This window comes from Dermacentor silvarum, chromosome 6, assembly GCF_013339745.2.
Source record: "Dermacentor silvarum isolate Dsil-2018 chromosome 6, BIME_Dsil_1.4, whole genome shotgun sequence".
NCBI classification, from domain to species: Eukaryota; Metazoa; Arthropoda; class Arachnida; order Ixodida; family Ixodidae; genus Dermacentor; species Dermacentor silvarum.
This window is the reverse complement of record NC_051159.1, coordinates 159057636-159077223: the sequence shown is the minus strand read 5'-3', so window position 1 is coordinate 159077223 and position 19588 is coordinate 159057636. Positions and strand designations below refer to the sequence as shown.

The 19588-nt window shown below is 42.1% G+C and overlaps 2 protein-coding genes across 5 annotated transcripts in view; one reads left to right on the top strand and one right to left on the bottom strand.

Moving 5' to 3' along the window:
* The window catches only part of LOC119456303 (pyruvate dehydrogenase (acetyl-transferring) kinase, mitochondrial-like), a 50917-nt gene extending 43367 nt beyond the window's left edge, over positions 1-7550 (top strand). Inside the window, exons 10-12 of the mRNA XM_037717997.2 lie at positions 226-339; positions 2350-2568; positions 5603-7550. Of these exons, the coding sequence (XP_037573925.2) occupies positions 226-339; positions 2350-2568; positions 5603-5650 (381 nt within the window). The 3' untranslated portion in view covers positions 5651-7550. The remainder of the gene's footprint in view (positions 1-225; positions 340-2349; positions 2569-5602) is intronic.
* Positions 7551-12334: 4784 nt separating this feature from the next.
* Positions 12335-19588, bottom strand: part of LOC119456305 (acyl-CoA-binding domain-containing protein 5) — a 28845-nt gene continuing 21591 nt past the window's right edge. For all 4 annotated transcript variants that reach the window (XM_037717999.2, XM_049669712.1, XM_049669711.1 and 1 more), the window contains one exon: positions 12335-19527. In XM_037717999.2, coding sequence (XP_037573927.1) covers positions 19393-19527 — 135 coding nt within the window. In that variant the 3' untranslated portion in view covers positions 12335-19392. The remainder of the gene's footprint in view (positions 19528-19588) is intronic.

Below are 19588 nucleotides of genomic sequence, written 5' to 3'. Positions count from 1 at the left end.
TGGTCTACAACATACATCCAAAAGTGAAAATCATTATGATCCCTTTTTTTTTCAAAAGCAGATGAAACTGACACAATGCAGAGAATAGGCAGGTGCCTAAAGTCCAATCTCTAGTTATGAGTAAACCTGTTTATGTTCTTGTGGCTTTATTTTTGCTAACCTTGTGCTTGCAGTTTTTTTTTTTCTTCCTTTGTAAAACTGCTTTTGTCATTTGCATGATTTCAGGCTGGTTACGGCTATGGCTTGCCCCTGTCTCGGCTATATGCCCGCTACTTTCGTGGGGACCTGATCCTGAACTCTTGTGAAGGATACGGAACTGATGCTCTCATATACCTGAAGGTAAGTCCCTTTTAAAAACTTGCACAGGCTTTTTGTACAGGCATTACATACGTGGACTAATCAAGGCAGCAGCTTTAAAGGTCAACTGAAATTAAATTTAGGACCACATAAAAAGCCTAGTATAATATAGTGAAGGTATTGAGCAGCCTCCATGCGAAATTCTGGTTTAAGTGCGAGTGAATGTGTCAGAAAATGCTTGCAAAAATAGATGTTTCTGATGCATAAAGTGGGGGATAAAATGCCGCCATTACCGCTTGCCAGAAATTGCACAGAATCCAGAATGGTTCCTTGGTTTGAGCTCTGATATTGGGCAGCGCCTGCAGCACGCTGAAAATCTTTGAGGCCATTGTCTGGGATTTGCATCATATCTGCCTGATTGAAAGGCTATTAATAAAGAAATTCGACAGTTAGTAGCCCTGCAGCTTTACCAAGGTTGCTCCAACAGTAAATATACTACTAATTTATAACCAATTTAGCCAAGGCAAAGTTTCATTGCAAGTTGGCCATTATATGGGCACTAAAGAGGTACACAATATTGATTTAAACTGTCAGACTACTCTTTCAAATTTTTTGTACATTTATTTAGTCAGGAAAGGTTGGCTCTTAGTGAATACAATGAAGGCTGAACGTTTATTTTCTAACTTTGTGCACAAAGTAAAGTGTTGTTAGAATCATTCCGACCAGGTGGATTTCATGTTATTTTCTCATATTTGAGTCTGTCCGGTAAAAGTCGCTAAAAGTCTGCAAAAGTAGTACGGTTAGGTCATGGTTTGCTGTTAAATGCAATGGTAATTCTCATTTATTGAGAAAGAATTTCGAATAGTTTCAAGTAGATTCTCTAAAAATTTATCTCAAGAGGAGCTGGGGGGGTATGAGAATTTCAGTATGGCATTGCCATCAGTCTTTCATTATAGCATCATTATTGGTATGCCAAGCCCCCCTGCTTGCAGTTGTTTGTTAATCACAGAAGTATAATCTACCTAACTAAGTGTTTATCATTAGTGGCTCTTTATTGAATTGCAATGCATGAAAAGCAGACTACTTGAGGTACATTTGCGGTAGCTGATTGCAGCCTAAATGCACACATTCATGTGTGATCGAATTCTACTCTCACGGCTACACAATATGACAGCCTCAGGTCTTCAAATCTGTTGTTAGCGTCCAAATTTCTGTTGATATGTATAATGTGGCCGCTTGCAGTATGTTTGCCAATAGAGAACCATAGCAGGCAAGTACAAAATTGCACCGTTCAACAATGGAAACCACTCATGCAACAAAATTTTTGGCTTAACGAAGCTTGATTTCAGCTCTGATATTACCCACTGCAGATATCTGAATACTTAATATGTAATGCACTCAATATCTGCCTCTTCAGGCAATCCATTTGAAGCTGCAGAATTACATTATCTGCCATAACATTTTTGGTATGTGTGTATGTTCTGGATAAAAGAAGTACACTCAGCACACATGCTACACCTTCTATAACAATTGGGTACTGAATATTGTCACATCGTAGTGGCAGCGAAAAAGAAAACATTGCCTTAAGTATGAGTTAAAAATCGACCTATTTATTGAGCGAACTTATGCCCAGAAAGACAAGCAACACTCGAATAGCAACGATAGCGACAAGCACAGTCGTCAATCGTTGAACTTGGTCATACAGGTCAAGTCCGTCTGCTATTCGTTTGTCTCACCGCACATTCAAGAGTAATCGCTGGTGCTTGCACACACACACTCAAGAACGTACAAGACAACAATGCACGCTCAATCTCATCAGATGTGTCTTTTTTTGCTAAAGAGCTGGCGACATCATTTGTTAAGTTTCCGATACAGCAGGCATCGAGATGCACCGAGCGATAACCTGATAGCAGTGGCAGTCCAGTGAAAATGGACACCAGCATAAGGTCAAACAGTGATAGCTATCTCTTTTTATAACATATTAATGTAGCTGCTTCTTTTTTTTTTAATGCCTCCTGCATAGCTTACCTCTATGAAATGCTCTTGATGCAGGCACTGAGCAACGAGGCCAACGAAATGCTGCCCGTGTTCAACAAGACATCGAGCAAGCACTACAGCTCAGCTGTGGGCGCCAGTGATTGGATCGCACCTCCCCCGCCAGCCCCTGCAGCACCCTTCGCCCCAGGGCCTCCGCCACATGTCCAACTTGCCCCTCAATGCAGCCAAGCAGTCAATGCTTGCACGCAAGTTCTCCCAGCAGCACAAGAACAAGTGAGCGGGCAGGTTCCAACAACAACCTACCTGTGCAGTAGTTTTGGTTTGTGCCACAGCAAAGCCCAGTTAATAGCAATGCCAGTTAAAGTAAACGATTCACCACCACGATCACAGTCCTAAGCTACAACAACAATAGCCTGCGTTATGAAACGGGCGGTACCATATTTACTCTCATAATATGGGCACTTTTTTTCTTCAGTTTGGGACTTAGGGGGTGTGCAAGTCATGCGGGGATTTTGCGAACACATCTCTGGTGACATGCCTACAATGCGCATTATACACTGAAAAATGAAACAATAATAACACAACCAAAAGGTCGTCATATTACAAAAGCACCTACTTCGTCTAGTCTGAGTTGGACCCAGAGCCATTGAACCCAGCGGGCTCTGAGCCATCGTCGTCATTACTGGCATCCCAAACAATGCGTCCTTAGTTATATTACGCACATATGAGACTCCAGTTTTCTTAAACTCAACTCCATGATTTTGGTAGAGATCACATCCCACAATACTAGAATCTATACACCAGCCTGCCTCGTATGCCATGCTGGCAGGCTGGCACGAAGCAGCACATGTAGCGTGAAATATGCGAGTAAAAGTACATTTTTTATAAATCTAGGTAATAAAGCTGGGGTGCGCAAATTACGCGAATAAATATGGTATGCAATATACAGCCAAACCTCTATTGACAAACCTGGGTATAACGAATTATCGGGCATAATGATAACATGTTTCTGTCCTATATAAGCACGTTATGAATATATTCTTATAATGAATGTTGAATATAACAAAGGTATTTTCGTGTCAGATGTGACCTTGATATAATAAGGTTTGATTGTATAAGCAAACTTGTAATACATAACAAATGAGCAAACTAGTTTTTGTTTTACTGCTCTTCACAGTGTATCAGTAGCGCATCCAGTATCTCTGCCAGGGGGGGGGGGGGGGGGGGGAAGCAAGCACTTTGCATAATATGCAATTTCCTTGCTTTAGCCAGAGGAATCCAACAGCAAATAAAATGCCTAATAATTATAATAATGACACCAAGGATGATGATGATGTTTATTTCTTCAGCGTTTTACTCAAAGTAATTTAAGAGTGAATGAATAAATACAAGACAGTGATACAGTGTTTTTGTTAATCAGGAAAATTCGACCTCGAGCCACCTCCTGAATTGTAATGACAATGTGAACAGAGCACTGAAGGTACACGGTGGACTGGTGAGGCTGGACGTGGAGGGGGGCTAACTCGGCCTCAGGGGGGGGTTACAACACCCGAAACCCTCCCGTCGGTGCGCCACTGCAGTGTATGGAGCAGTAAGCAGTGACATGTGCACCAATCGGGGGTTCGCTTCATTTAAGTGCAGTATTTAATCATCGTGCAAAGAGGATCCAACTCCAGTGGGGAATGAATTTGTCATAACTGTTACATACGTATATGGAAATCTTGCAACGTTTGCCACTGTCCCTTTACTAGAACAATGACAACTTCTACTCAGGACTTGTTCTTTCAACAGTAATGCTGAGAAAGCGCTTCAAAGCTTTTTTTTTTTTTTTGCATTTCTGAACGTCGCAGACCTATTAAGGAGCAGTGGGTAATCAGACGGCAAACTGCACCAAATTTGCTAGATCTTGTACAAAAATTGCAAGATGTACTACTAGACAGGAGGTTAGCCAGAAAACAAGCACTTTCTGCTACACTTGTGCAATATATATTGTGGCCATGCTTCATGGCCACAAGTAATTCCTTTGGTGTATGGACACACTGATCACCATAATTTAACATTTCCTTTTGTAGCATTAAGGCTTTCTTACTTTGATTGTCATGCCAAGAGCTTGCCAATAGCAGTGCCTAAGATATATATTTTATCATTTTACTGCCGACTTCCAGTTTGCAATTTCACTTACTGTTATAAATGTTTGCCTAGAAATCTTTGTTTCAACAAATTTCATTTGCTCTTATAATTAGTGTATTGCATGATATTGACATCACATAAGAGAATTTGCTTAGCTACATTCCCATATCCTGCAATGTAGCCTGAAGGACTATATTCAAAAATAAAATATTCTTTACCTATTTGAAAACAAACTTTCCCATGGGCAAGAGTTAGCAAAAGCCAGTAGGGGTAATTCCACTTATACGTAAAAGTCACTTACAGTAAAGTTTCAGAGTGCTCAGTCCCAACTAGTTTGTTACAAGTGTTTGGTTACAATGACCCTGGTATGTTAAGGTGAAGCCTATCCTTACTTAATGCCCTGAGCATGAAGAAAATGAATCTTGCACTGAAGCACTTATTAAGAGGGGATCAATTTCATCACCACTGCAGGGCAACTATAAATCTATGAGAGAGATTCATTTCACCACAAGCAGCTTACAAATAACGAAGCCATGGAAAGTACAGGGGAAATTAAAGAATCTTCTTCATGGACGTGTAAAAGTAATGAAGAAATTGGGGGTGAAAGTGGGAGCACAAACAACATAATTACGCGCCTCCTCGGCTGCTCCGCCGGCTGCTCCTCACGGCGCGGCCACATGGGCGGGGCCTTCAAAGCGATCTCGATGGGGACAAAGTACATGCGCCGAGTGCCGATAGCTTTGTATGCGCTGTGTTTTTGACATTTAGTTCGTGTTGAAGCGAGACGAGAGACAGTGTGAATGTCAATTTGCCCGCTGCTGCTGGCACGCTTTCTCACTCGGGCGCTTTAACAGCGAGTTTCCGTGGTCATCGAGCGAGATGTGTTCAGGTTTACCTGTGGGCGCGTGACACCGTGCTTGTCTGTTTAGTTAGTAAGCGAATGTTTACAACTTATACGGCCCATTAAACTACTATCCTTGCTTTGTAGCGTGCTCTACTAATTTGCTATCGCAATCGATGCTACTGCTACTTTTTTTGTCATGTATGGATCCATAAGTACTGACACAATGTATAGATTTGGAATTGCTTATGCTTTTCATTTCATTTAACAGTGCAGTAGTGACTATGCAAGCTGCCGTGTGCTCATTCTTACATTTTTTTTTTCTCTTTATTCCAGAAATCTATGAACAGCCAGGGAGCTGCCATGAATTGTTCTTCAAATTAGTCGGCGTCTGTAAATACTTTTTTTTATAAGGACTGCACTTCTCATTACATTGTGTGAAAAAGTGTGACCACACTCCTTTCTCTTTGAAAGATTTCTTTTTCTTTCACACAGTGCCGTGCTTTTTTTGTTAGACAGGATGAAGATTCGAAGTGTTCATCCTTACGCAACATGGAAACTGAAGGTCTGTGCGTAGATGTGTCAAAAGTACAGTGCACATGTCATATGCGAAGGTTAATGAAGGAGTATGTGCTGGTCGTCATGTGTGATAAGTTTTGTCATTGCCTATATTGAAAGGTTTAATGTGACTGTTTGTCCCAGAATGTCCTGCATATGTTAACTAGGTCCCTCATGTATGTAAACTATATAGAACTGCTGGAGATTTGCTCCTGTTATAATGAATGGAATGCCACTGTGATGACAAGTATGAAAATTATCAATAGCCCATGTAATCTTTTTTTTTTTTTTTTTTTTGATTTGCAACTGGTCTTTTTCTGGGAATTAAAGCCAAGACAAGAAACCAGTAAACAATGTTGATGCCCAGCTCATCAAATGGAGGAAATGGGCCTTTGAAACTGATGTCACAAAAAAGTCAAAATGTAAAAAAAGTTAATTCATGCTTAATACTTTTACAAAATGTGACAGGTGTGCGACGAATGAAATACAGTTGACTTCTGCTAGTTTGACAGTCGTTAATTCTATTTGCTTTTTAACTTTGACCCTGTTGCCGAGTTCCAGAAGAAGCTCACACTTTTTACTTAAAGGGATTGAATTAAGGAGAGTCAACTTATCAGCAAGATTATCAATTTTCAAATCACCTTGGCTTCCGAGTAGAAGAGACCTTCCACTGAGGTAGAGCCAGTGGGCAGGGTGCATTTGTGCTAGTGTTATTTTATATTCAACACTGTTTTAACTGCTGTACAATGTGTGGCATGACTCGTTTTCCAACAGACAGCAACACTGTAGAATGGATGAGAAAAAAAAAACGGTTTGAAAATGCGTAAATGTTTAAATTCTATACTCCACCTCATACATAGCAGTCAATGCTACGGAAGCTGTGCAAGGAGTGTGGTCATTGAAGCATCACTTAGCTTGTTTCACAGCGGAAATATTTTTTTTATGTGCGATGCTTTCTATGGAACGACGACTTCACATTAAAACTATAATTTGTGGATGGTTGCAAGCACAAGCAGTGTGCCGAGGACACTGGTTGCATAAATATACCACTCTTTTTGTTTGGCAGTAATTGGGATCACATCAGTTGTTTTGCAAAATATGACTTATTACTCAAAAGACGTCTTTCTTTCTTACGTGATGCACCATTTACTGATCACAAATGGGAGTTGAGAGAATTCTATCTAGCCCATGTCTGCTATGTATGAAATGGAGTACAAGCTTGATTGTTGCAAATATTATTGCATAACTAAGAGAAAACAGAGGAGGAAACAATTACTGCATATTGAACCATGTCAGTTGATGTTTAATTAGTGTAGTGACCACTTTTGAATTTGCTCGTCAGTTTTGCCCTACTTCCTGTTAGCCATGCATCACAAGCTACCCAAATCATTCTCATTGTGGTGTGTCCTTTTCTAGTTTGTTACTGCAGTCCAAGGTCATTGTGACATGTAATCTCCACCCCTGTGTGTTAAATTACCATAAAAGCTGAACACAGTAGTTGTGAAGATCACTGCCACAACTCTGTTCTGTAACTATGTATAACCCCCTTATGTCAGACTCTATGTAGATGTTTGTGTCTTACCATAAAAAAACGAAAGGTTAAGAAGGGAGAAGGTGCAATGTACCTGAAGGTTTTATCTTTCACTGTGTGGGCTGAATTTGGACTTGCCACCCAGCGTTTGAAATAAAGATGTCATTGTTTTGTTTACCCATTTATAGCACAGAACTTCTCTTTGTCTATTTTTGTGGGCATAGGGAAGGGAAATATGACAGGCTCTCCGATTGTGTCACAAGGGCACAAAGAATAACAGAGGGGCACTAATAAAGACCAAGTTATCTGAGGAATTCCGTTTGATGGCTCATTCAGCCATCAAGTGCGTACTCTCACTCCCAAGTTGGCAGTTGCAGCTGCACATGATACATTTTCTGATGTAATCCAAAATAATTCTACAAACATACTTTAGGAACATTTCTTGGATTATTTTCACAATAACCAGTTTTTTTTTTACAATATCACATATTGCAAACAAATTTGCTGCAGCTATCATCATTGCTATGTTTAATCTCGCTAAAAATGCACGTAGCAGCAACTTTAGAAATAATAGCATTAACAAATCTAAGCTCCTAGACTCTTCCTGGCATTACACCCACGTGGCATGGGTATTAGTACATGCAAACACCCAGTGGCGTTTCTCATGCACATACAGATCCCACGCACTCTGGGAATCAATGTAAGCGAAGCTTTCTATGCTGTTTGCTTTGACTAACGATAATTAACAGTGATGTTCAAGGGTGAATGTGTTATTTTCAGCGTTTAGTCCAAATACGAGAGTGGAGAGTTCATGATAAATGTTAACTTGCGTGCACCACTGCTGCTTGTCTGCACAGTACACACAGGGAGACGTATTTGCTTGAGGTGCTGTTGTGCGCCATTGTTCATAATCTCCAAGAAGGTTGAGCATTATCATTGCCTCACATCACATCGTGGCAGAAGTGTTAAAACTTCAACTGAATTATGGGGCTGTACGTGCCGAAACCACGATCGGATTGAGGCACGCCACAGTGGCGGACTCTGGATTAATTTTGACACCCTGGTGTTCTTCTAACATGCACCTAAATCTAAGTGCACTAGTGTTTTTGTATTTCGCTCCCGTCAAAATGCGGCTGCCACGGTCGGGATTTAACCCGCGACCTCGAGCGATGCCATAGCCGTCAAGCTACCGTGGTGGGTACAGAAGTGTTGATTTGACGTGCGACCGCTTCAGTAGCGTTACCTACAGTGTTTTAATGCAGCTTTGCGTCTCCACGCCCTGCATCAATTGTCCGCTCGAAAATTTTGCATGGTGTTTATTTTTCAGAAATAGCAGAAGCATACTGTACCGTTCCCTCACCAGAACAGGAATTGGCCTCCCTGGTGCAGTATTCGGCCGCTACCTCTGTAATGACTCCAACAATTTACCCATGGCCCTCAGTCCCCAGCGGCTGCGGAGCACCTGACCAAGGCGGCGGTCAGACCTGCTACGCGGCAGAGGGTGCCAAGAATTTCTGGGTCCGGACAGGTCGCCAATGAAAACTGAACCTGGCAACATTGAACACGCGCACCCTATCGAGTGAGGCTAGCTTAGCAGGGCTATTCGAAGAATTATCAGGTATTGACTGGGATATTATTGGCCTTAGTGAGGTGAGAAGAACTGGTGAGGCTTATACAGTGCTGACTAACGGCCATGTCCTCTGCTACAGAGGTCTTCCAGATAGGAGAGAATTCCGAGTAGGATTTCTAGTCCATAAGGACGTAGCGGGCAACATTGATGAATTTTACAGCATTAATGAGAGGGTAGCAGTCGTCGTAATAAAGCTGAATGAAAGTTGTACAAGCCTACGCCCCAACCTCCAGTCACGATGATGAAGAAATAGAACAGTTTTATGAAGATGTTGAATTAGCAATGAGAAAGGTGCAAACTTGGTATACTGTAGCCATGGGCGACTTCAATGCAAAAATGGGGAAAAGCAGGCTGGCAAGCAAGCAATTTGCAACTACGGCATCGATTCTAGGAACACTAGAGGAGAGATTATGGTAGAATTCGTGGAAAGGAATAGGCTCCGAATAATGAATACCTTCTTCAGGAAGCGCAGCAACAGGAAGTGGACCTGGAAAAAACTATATGGAAAAATAAGGAATGAAATAGATTTCATACTCTCTGCCGATCCCAGCATAGTACAGGATGTAGAAGTGTTCGGTAGAGTAAAGTGCAGTGACCATAGGTTAGTGAGGTCAAGGATTTCTCTCAATTTGAAGAGAGAAAGAATAAAGTAGTCGTGAAGAAACAGGCCAACCTACTTGCAGTAAGGGTAAAAGCAGACCAATTCAGGCTGGTGCTCGCAAACAAATATGCAGCTTACGAACAGGAAGATGAATGAATAAACAAAGACAACATAGAGGTAATGAATGAAACCGTAACTAAGTTGATCTCAGAAGCAGCAATTGAAGTGGGAGGTAAGGCACCAAGGCAACCAATAGGTAAGCTCTCTCAAGGAATAAAGGACCTAACAACGAAACGGCAAAAGATGAAAGTGTCAAACTCAAGAGGTCAGATAGAATTAGCTGAACTGTCGAAACTGATCAACAAGAAGAAAGTAAGGGATATCAGAAATTATAACGTGGAAAAGATTGAGGAAGCAGTAAAATATGGACGCAGCATGAAATCGGTGAGAAGAAAACTAGGCATAGGACAAGGTAAAATGTACGCACGGAAAGATAAGCAGGGTAATATCAGCAATTTCGATGACATAGTAAAAGCAGCAGAATAATTCTATACTGACCTGTACAGTGCCCAGAGCAGCCAAGCTACTTTCATTCAAGTAGTGATGAACAGGATACAGAGGCCCCTTCTATAACTAGCGATAAAGTTATAAGGGCCTTGAAAGACATGACCAGGTGAAAAGCTGCTGGAGAAGATGGAATAACAGTAGATTTAATCAAAGATGGAGGAGATATCATGCTTGAAAAGCTTGCGGCTCTTTATACACAATGCCTCACAACTTCAAGTGCGCCAGAGAGCTGGAAGAACGCCAACATTATACTAATCCATAAGATGGGAGACATTAAAGAATTATAGACCCATTAGCTTGATTTCAGTACTGTATAAAATATTTACCAAGATAATTTCCAATAGAATCAGGGCAACACTTGACTTCAGCCAACCTATAGAGAACAGGCTGGCTTCAGGAAGGGATAACCTACGATGGATCATATCCATGTCATCAACCAGGTAATAGAGAAATCAAAGTACAATCAACCTCTCTGTATGGCTTTCATAGATTATGAAAAGGCATTTGATTCAGTAGAGATACCAGCAGTCATAGAGGCATTACGTAACCAAGGAGTACAGGATGCATATGTGAATATATTGGCAAATGTCTACAAGGATTGCCCAGCAACCTTGGTTCTCCACAAGAAAAGTAGAGAGTTACCTATCAAGAAAGGGGTCAGGCAAGGAGACACAATCTCTCCAATGCTATTCACTGCATGCTTAGAAGAGTATTCAAGCTCTTAGACTGGGAAGGCTTAGGAGTGAGAATTAACGGCGAATATCTCAGCAACCTTCGGTTTGCAGATGACATTGTCCTATTCAGCAAAAATGGGGACGAATTACAGCAAATGATTGAGGACCTTAACAGAGAAAGTGTAAGAGTGGGGTTGAAGATTAATATGCAGAAGACAAAGATAATGTTAAGAGAAAGATAATGTTCAATAGCTTGGCAAGGGAACAAGAATTCAGGATCTCCAGTCAGCCTCTAGAGTCTGTAAAGGAGTACGTTTATCTAGGTCAATTACTCACAGTGGACCCTGATCATGAGAAAGAATTTTATAGAAGAATAAAATTGGGCTGGAGTGCATACGGCAGGCATTACCAAATCCTGATTGGGAGATTACCACTGTCGTTGAAAAGAAAAGTGTACAATCATTGCATTCTACTGGTGCTAACATATGGGGCAGAAACTTGGAGGTTAACAAAGAAGCTCGAGAACAAGTTAAGGACCACACAAAGAGCCATGGAAACGTTAGGCCTAACGTTGAGAGACGGGAAGAGAGCGGTGTGGATCAGAGAACAAACGGGGATAGCCGATATTCTAGTTGACATAAAGCGTAAAAAATGGAGCTGGGCAGGCCATGTAATGCGTAGGATGGATAACCGGTGGACCATTAGGGTTACAGAATGGATACTAAGAGAAGGGAAGCGCAGTCGAGGACGGCAGAAAACCAGGTGGGATGATGAAGTTAGGAAATTCGCAGGTGCAAGTTGGCATACGCTTGTGCAAGACAGGGGTAATTGGAGATCGCAGGGAGAGGCCTTCGTCCTGCAGTGGACATAAATATAGGCTGATGGTGATGATATGACCGTACCGTACCTTCAATTTGCCCGCAACCGCTGTTTCCTTGCCTTCTCATGTCATCTTTTCCCTCTCCCGCCCTTTCACCCTGTATGGGGAACTGATAGAGTGGCAAGGCTAGCACTCTGGGCTAGCTAGCTCAGAGTGACAGCTAGCCTCATTCACTTGTTTCGCGACTGCGTCGGTTCAACCCATTCTGTCTCCTCTCCCCCCTCCTCTCTATAGTTCTATCTACGTCCCCTCTGTTAGTAGAAAGGCAAGTGCCATAGTTTCTGCAATGCTTTGGAGGGGGGTCACGGATAATTACAGCTGTCAAGACGGTATTGTGGCGATGCCTAGGGAGCTCCAGAGGGCATTGTGCACGTGCCACGCAATGGAAAGGTTCAAACGAGTTTCTCGCATTGACTTTCCTCTCTCCCACGATCCTGCCCTCTATGTACACGCTCGGAAACCCCCCCCGACGCAGCGTGCAAAAGGAAACGGCAGCAGCAGTGCAAAAGTCAAAGGAAGAGGCAAAGAAAGCTTCGCTTTAAAAGTGTTGTCTCTCTCTCTCTTGAGTCTTCCTTACTAACTAGAATTCACACTGTGAATCACAATGTTGAAATTATCTCCAGGCACTCATGTAAAAACATGGTTTATTAAAACAGCACGTAGAGCATTACACACATAAACCTCTGTACGATTAACAGAAGAATGTCTAAACACCATCCAAAAAGACTGCAACTGAATCAAAGAGCATAGTATACACATTTTTAAAATGTTGCTGTTTAGAGGTTGCTCAGAAAGTACGGAGACTGAAATGCCGTATCTTGCCCCTCAAATACAGCAAGACCTATAATTCCCAATCTGCTATCATTTATCATTGAGCACAATTTCTTTTTAGTGCCTGTGCAAAGCAGGCATTTTCAGCAGTGCACCAGGACCCATTTGTTCTTTTCTTTTTTTTTTTTTTATAGTGCTCTAACACAACATTTCAATACATACTTTTGAAATGTACACTTTTTTTTGCTTTTCTTTTTCCTTTTGACAAAGTACCAAAAAATGCTGCAAACATCTGTGTGGAATGCACCACCTTGTACTACATGGGGGACACTGAAGATAAAAAATATAAGTTAGTTGAAATGATTATACAGTCAACGGTCGTTAAAACAGACCATAATAATCCAGCATAAGGTCCGTTATATTCGAAGTCCATTTTATCCAAAATTAGGGCCGCAGTATGTTGTGAAATAGTGGAACTTCGCATATACTGTTGTCTAGCGTCTGATCATTGGAACCCAGGGGCGATCTTAAATAAATAAGCAGATTTATGCTGTATGATTTATTTATTTACACATACTGCTAGCCTCATGTTCAGGCTGTGGCAGGATATACAACCACACCAGCAGCACAGTGCCTTCATGTCCATAGTTTTCCTGATGCTGGCTGGCAAGATAGCGCAGTTTCCCCACACAAGAGCATCTCTACTGGGTACAATGGCAAGATTTTCTTGTTGGCAAAAGAAGGAAAAAGAATCTGTTCAAGCAATATTTTTGCCGTTGTGGCCAGCTCCCCGCACGTGCCGGCCACTCGGCTCGAGCGCGTTTGCTGCTGCTGATGACACAAACACCAGTTACAGCTTGTTTATCAGACAAAATAAAGGTTAGTAGAATAAATTGGTCTTAATTTTCATCTCTGATGAGCGACGACCACTGTCAAACATGTAGCATGAATTCGAGCTGCAATACAAGGCAAGTGCAACTCGGCCACCACGTTCAGCTGACTTAGCAGTGTGGATGCTGTTAAGAGCAGCATATCTTCTTTTATGTGTGCAAATTGCTGCAATATGAAATTGAAGCATTCCCAGAACGATGCATTTTGCAATAGTTGATGTTTTTTTTGTTTTTTTTTAAGCGCTATATGCTACGGCTTCGAAGCAAAGTGGGTTAGGCCTAGCAGCACTTGCTCTACACCGAGCCGACAGTAGTGGGCAGCGGGGAGCCACTTGCATGGTCGTCCCAGAAACCCTTCGTTAAGTGGAAGAGCGTCGCACGGCATGCAGTTGCGGGAGTCTTGCCACTATGTGTTTATTTCTAAAGAAAAAATTGGAGGACGCTTGAGCTTTGCCTTTAAGAGTGGAACACGATAGCATTCAAAGATCCTTGACTGCTTCACACACTTCCTGGCAACTGCAGTTTATGCAACCGTAATGTTCACCGGAAAACGCTGGCTGCGAACGCTATGTATGAAGGTGAGCTTTTTTTGACAGAAAGGTGGCCTCTTGCGTGGGCCGATCCCAGAGGTAGTGCAGAGCCGTGCAAAAGAAAATTGCATCATTTTGCATTTGGAATTCCTTGCATTATTATAAGTTGTCCAAACAAAGTGACAAGAATGGTTTGGTATACCCAAAAGTACATGCGGATCCATAGCAATGGGCATGGGCTGTACCACAGAAATTTGCGCAGCAAATAACTTCTTCGCATCAAGAGAAAATAGCTCAAATTTCCTCAGGTTTAATAAGCCATGATTGAAAGTGAATGCACATCATTCTTGGCCTCTAAATTGTTGCTACACACAAGTAACCCTGCTGCTCTTCTGTGCCAGGTGACAGAATAGCGCTAACAAACTGGTTTTGGAGCAGTAACATTTTTTTTTTCCCAAGTGAAGATCCAATAAGAGCAGCTAAGGCGCATTTTCTTTCATTGTCAGGTGCAATGCAACTTGCTTCTTATCATGGAACACTTTGTAGAAACAGCTGCCAGATCAAGTTACAGCAGCAGCAACAGCTTGTTTTCCACATTTCTAAAGTTGGCAGCGTAAGCAGTATCTCACGTTCCCATTATTTACTTGTCTACAAAACCTGTGCTCTTGGCAACAATGGCATACTTGTCATTTTAGAACAGTACTCTCATTTCAACTTTATTTACCTTTTGCCTTCAGCGTCCCTTTACGCAAATTGCAGCCTTGCAGCTGCTGCATTTCTACAAATCGAAAGCCATGCATAAGCCATTCTCCAAGCTTTCGCAACATTCAGCAACACTGCCAATAATGTGCTTGTACAGCACCGCCTGAATGAGAGACGTTGAGAAAACATGGTCATTTTATGCTCAAGGAACTCAATCTCTCAGGCTTATCAGTGCCACACAAAGACTCTTCATCCTGTGCTTGCAAGACAGCTTGGCAAGACAGCTTGGCAAGGTGCTAACAGGATAGAAAATACGTTGGAATGTGTTGGGTAATGGGAAAAGGAAACGTGAGACATTCCATTTCTGCACCCAGTACAAGCTGCAACATTATGAACACTGGAAGCATGCTGCTGAATAGTATAACCCCACAACTTTACAAATGCCAGGGCAGCCTAGAATATTGTAGTCTACACTAAGTTTACCATTTTCACAGAAGCAACAGCACTGGCATCAGTAGTCAATGAAGCTGCTTGCCTCACAGCTTTCTACATTGCTAAGCAATTTTACTCCGTTATTTGCAATGTTACTTCGTTACTCCACAAGGCTCGATAGGTTGCTACACAATATGCTGCTCCATTATAAGGCATCACAATGAAGATGAGAGAGATAGTTAGTCACTACTGAGATTGTCACATCCCCCCATTTATGCTTAAATTTAATTGCCTTGTCAATACTGTGGTACCATATCATACATGCCTTTTCTTCAGCCACTTGCATCAAAATCTGACACAAGTGTTGAGATAAAGTGCTTAACCTCGAAACTACCCCATCCTAAGCTTTGTCGTGAAATTCTAGGCTTAAAGAAGTTCAGCCGAGGGTGACCACCTCAAACGTGGTTGCCCGAGTCCAGCTGATAATGCCATCAACTGTTCTTTCACATCGCTGGTACCTGGTCCCATACTACAGTTTACGCTACGCAAAGCTACAGTGAATAGGCCATTATTTGACCACTTTTGATTTGGAATGAAGTAACCACCTTCAAACAAAATTTTGAAAGTATTCGGAAGCAGTTATGCTACGGCTGCACTTACGGACGGAATTGGCTGTAGCATCACATAAAAGAGAAGCTTTTTAACGCCGTCATAACAATGCTCGTGCAGCTACCAAGTGACACTTTTCAACATAAGTAGCTATCATTTAAAACAAAAAGAAGCTATACACAGTGGATAAAAAAATCTGATACGTTTCTCAGGAGTGGGAATGCACAAGAATGCCATAAGTAATTTCGTAGCAATTTTCGGAGCAGACAAATTCTAATTTTGGAGCACCCTCTCAATTTGCACTTTTTGATCATGCCGATCACGCTGCGCAGCTATGCAATCGACGCGGTATTGGGATTCGCGATGATGGGGCTGCGCACTACAATCAAGAGCAACTGCCAGTGCTGGGCAGTATCGAAGATACGTGTATCTTTGGGTATTTTGTATCTGTATCATGATACATCTGGCAAGACATGTATCAGTATCTGTATTTCCGATACATGAAATAAGGTAATGTATCTTAAGATACAAGATGCTGCCATCGGAACTGGTCAGCAAGCAGAGCATATATAGCTGGTCGGAAACAGAGCAGCGACTCTCATCAATTACAAAAGTCACAAGCAAAAAAAAATGCTTAACCTTGCACTCGGCAGCGCAAGGCTTGAACCAGCGAAGCTGGGCAATCGCAGCCCAGCATTTTCCGTAAGTGTGCGCATACTTTTAATCTTATTACTCATGATGATGATAATGTCTTTTCGCGCGTCTCAGACTTACGGCCGTCACAGCGCGTGGCTTAGCACAGCTCGCAACACCGACACCATGTTCCAATGCCGACACCGCGTTGCAATGCCGACAACGCGTTCCAGGAGACCCGCTCCATGAATGCGACTCTCTCTCACTCTCATTTTCTTTATCTCTCTCCCGAGCATAGTGCACAAAACCTGCTCTTCACCTCGCAGAGCATTGGCACAGGCGCATGCGAACGCGCCAGCTGTGGACGAAGACGATGCTCGAACACAATCATATGGTTCGCATAAATGCATGTTCTGCAAGCGTGGCTGTATAGTCTTAGTGGTTACGAAGCTCGCCGTGGGACCGTGGGTACGCGGGTTCGAATCCCACCTCAGCAAGAAAGTTTATTTCCTTTTATTTCTTTCTTCATTGCTGATGATAGTTTCTTGAAACGAACTACAAATTACGGCTTGCTTAAACAGCTTCGCTGTTAAAACCACTGGCAGCGCAGTGTATAAAGAGCTTTCATGTTAAGCAGCTAAATACTAACAGACATTTCATTCAAACGAAACAAGGTTGGATTTCCAAGCAAGCAAATGGAAAGTATCGTATCAGATACAATATTTGCGGTACTATCTTTTATCGTATCATGATACAAGTGCAAAGTATCTTTGCCCAGCCCTGGCAACTGTTGAGGTGCCGGCGCGAATCAAAACAAGAAGCCAGGAAAACAAAAGGCACGGCCAGCACCGCACTGATCACTCGGGCATGTTTTCGTGGAATGGCGCCAGCACAACCATGTGACTGGTGCGGATAAGCCCCAGACCTGCTAGCCTGCCCTCGCTCGCTGGCTCAGGTGGCAAGATAAAAGGATGTTGCTAGCTTTAGTTTTATTCAGGGAGCTTAACTGATTGCAGCTGTTCGTTCCCACTGCCGGCCAGAATGAGAAAGTTACTTTTACACACGCTCCAAGACAAATGACATATCGCCCTGCACCGTGCCAGTGATCTTGCGCTGATGCCTGCCAAAGCCCAAGCTGCCAAAAATTGTTCTGGCGCAGCGTGCTGTTTTCAGTCATTTTTACACTTTCAGCACAATTTGGTGCAGCAATTTGCTTGAGTATCAAAATGACACAATTGGCGCACGATTCCAACCCTGATTTCTCTATCTTAAGCAGCCTGCAATAGTTCTCACTCGTGTTCAGCAAGACATGCAAGCCTTAACGGATGCAATTTAAATTCTTTTAAGGGACACAAAAGCAAATAATGAGTCTAGCTAGAGTAATAGATTACATGACTTACTGCAGTAGCGAATTAAATAACAAATGAAGACACTTTAATTAAATTTTACCATGAATGGAGCAATGCATATAAACACATCATCACAGTGCAAGAATCTTGTGCTCCAGCAATTGTCTTAGTTACCATGCTCCACTGCTCTTGGCATTAGAAGGCGAAGCATTACAAGTCGCATCAGAGAGCCTTTAGGAAATTTCTTTATTTTTAATCGAAAAAGAAGCGGCACAAGCTGCATTTTGTTTCTCAAGTGTAATGCAGTTTGATTTATATCACCACTTCCCGTGGTGGCTCAGCCCAGTGGCTATCGCATTCTGCAGCTTATCACGAGGTCAAGGGTCCGATTCCTGGCTACTATGCTGGCATTTTGATTGGAGTGAAACACAAGAACACTCGTGTACTTAAGATTTAGGTGCACATTAATGAGCCCCAGGTATTCGAAATTAATTCGGAGCCCTCGAATGTACGTCTCTTATAGCCTTAGAGTTGCTGTGGGAGATGTTAAATCCGATGGGTCAATCATTTTTTTTTTTCCCCCAATTGCTGACTACCCTTTACAAATTGTGGCCAGGACAAGGCACATCAGTGGGAGCCTAATTATTCCGCATTTGCAAAATGGTGGTGCCACTCCTCTTTCATGTTCATGTCATTTTTCTCCTTTGAGAAAGTCGTGTTACTGGCCATGATACACACATTATGCTCAAACGGTAATCTACCAATATAGCTTGACTTAATGTTTGGCTTTGGTATCCCTTTGAAGTAAGATTCTGTACTATGTACTTCTCAGCAAGCACTTTGCACAGACCAGTAGAGGAAACACAAAGAACAATAACTTTCTTCAATTACAACAAAATTACATTTTCCAATGCCTGCTTATAATGACAAGAAAATAAAGTGTGTACAAAAACTTCATGTTTACAGCATAGAGACAAGACATTTACATATTGCACATACTCATAGAACCAAGGGTGATGCATTAATTAAGACAGCACGTAAAAGCAACTAAAGTTATGTTTTGTTGCTTCTGGATTTTGTGGCTTTTTGAGTTATTATTAATGCCATAATAACAATTTTTTTTTGTAACAACAGTCTCTAAAATATGTGCAAGCATCTAAAATAAACAGTCCTGTGGAGCTTGTACATGACTTAACCACTTCCATGCGCTAATGTTTCAGATGCTATATCAGCCAACAGTATGTCCGAATTCTTCCCAGGCAATTTGCAGCCATTAAAGAAAAAAAAAAAGAAAAAAAAAAGAAACACCATTGTTTTGAGTTGAAAAGCACAATCAATTGCAGTGGACACATTAAATGATGCTGCTTCGACACCTCTCTTAACGACTACAAACTGCAAGATTGACGCTGTGCTGACAACAGGAAAAAGCGGTAGTGCCTTCGCATACTTGTGGGCGATGCAAGAGCAATATGAATACATTTAAAAAATAAGGTTTTTTCAGTTTCATCACTCTCTTGCCTTACGAAGCAGCATCAACACCTCAACACAATGATTCCTGCTACAAACTGTACATTAGACGCTTCACTGGCTATGGCCATGCAAACTCTCACAGCACAAGACATAAAGGAACAAACCTGCTATATAACCAGTGTGCACGGAAACTGCACCAGAATATGGAACATTAATTAAAGAGTCGGCCTTTCGTGTGAAAGAATGCCAATCTCTTTTGTTCATGAGTGTCGCATCCGTTTGGGCTTCAAGTACAGCATTCATCTAAGATGTCTGCGCCTGCGATGGCTGAAGATGTAGAAGGCAAGCTGAAAAACCACAGGCCAGGCAAACAAGAGCACCAGGACGTGTGGTGCAACACCTCCAAAGAGCCACCAGCGCTGGCTTTGTGGTGCCTGCCGAGACAAAATGAATGCCAGTTAGCCGAGGGCATTGGTTAATGTTTGGTAATGGTGT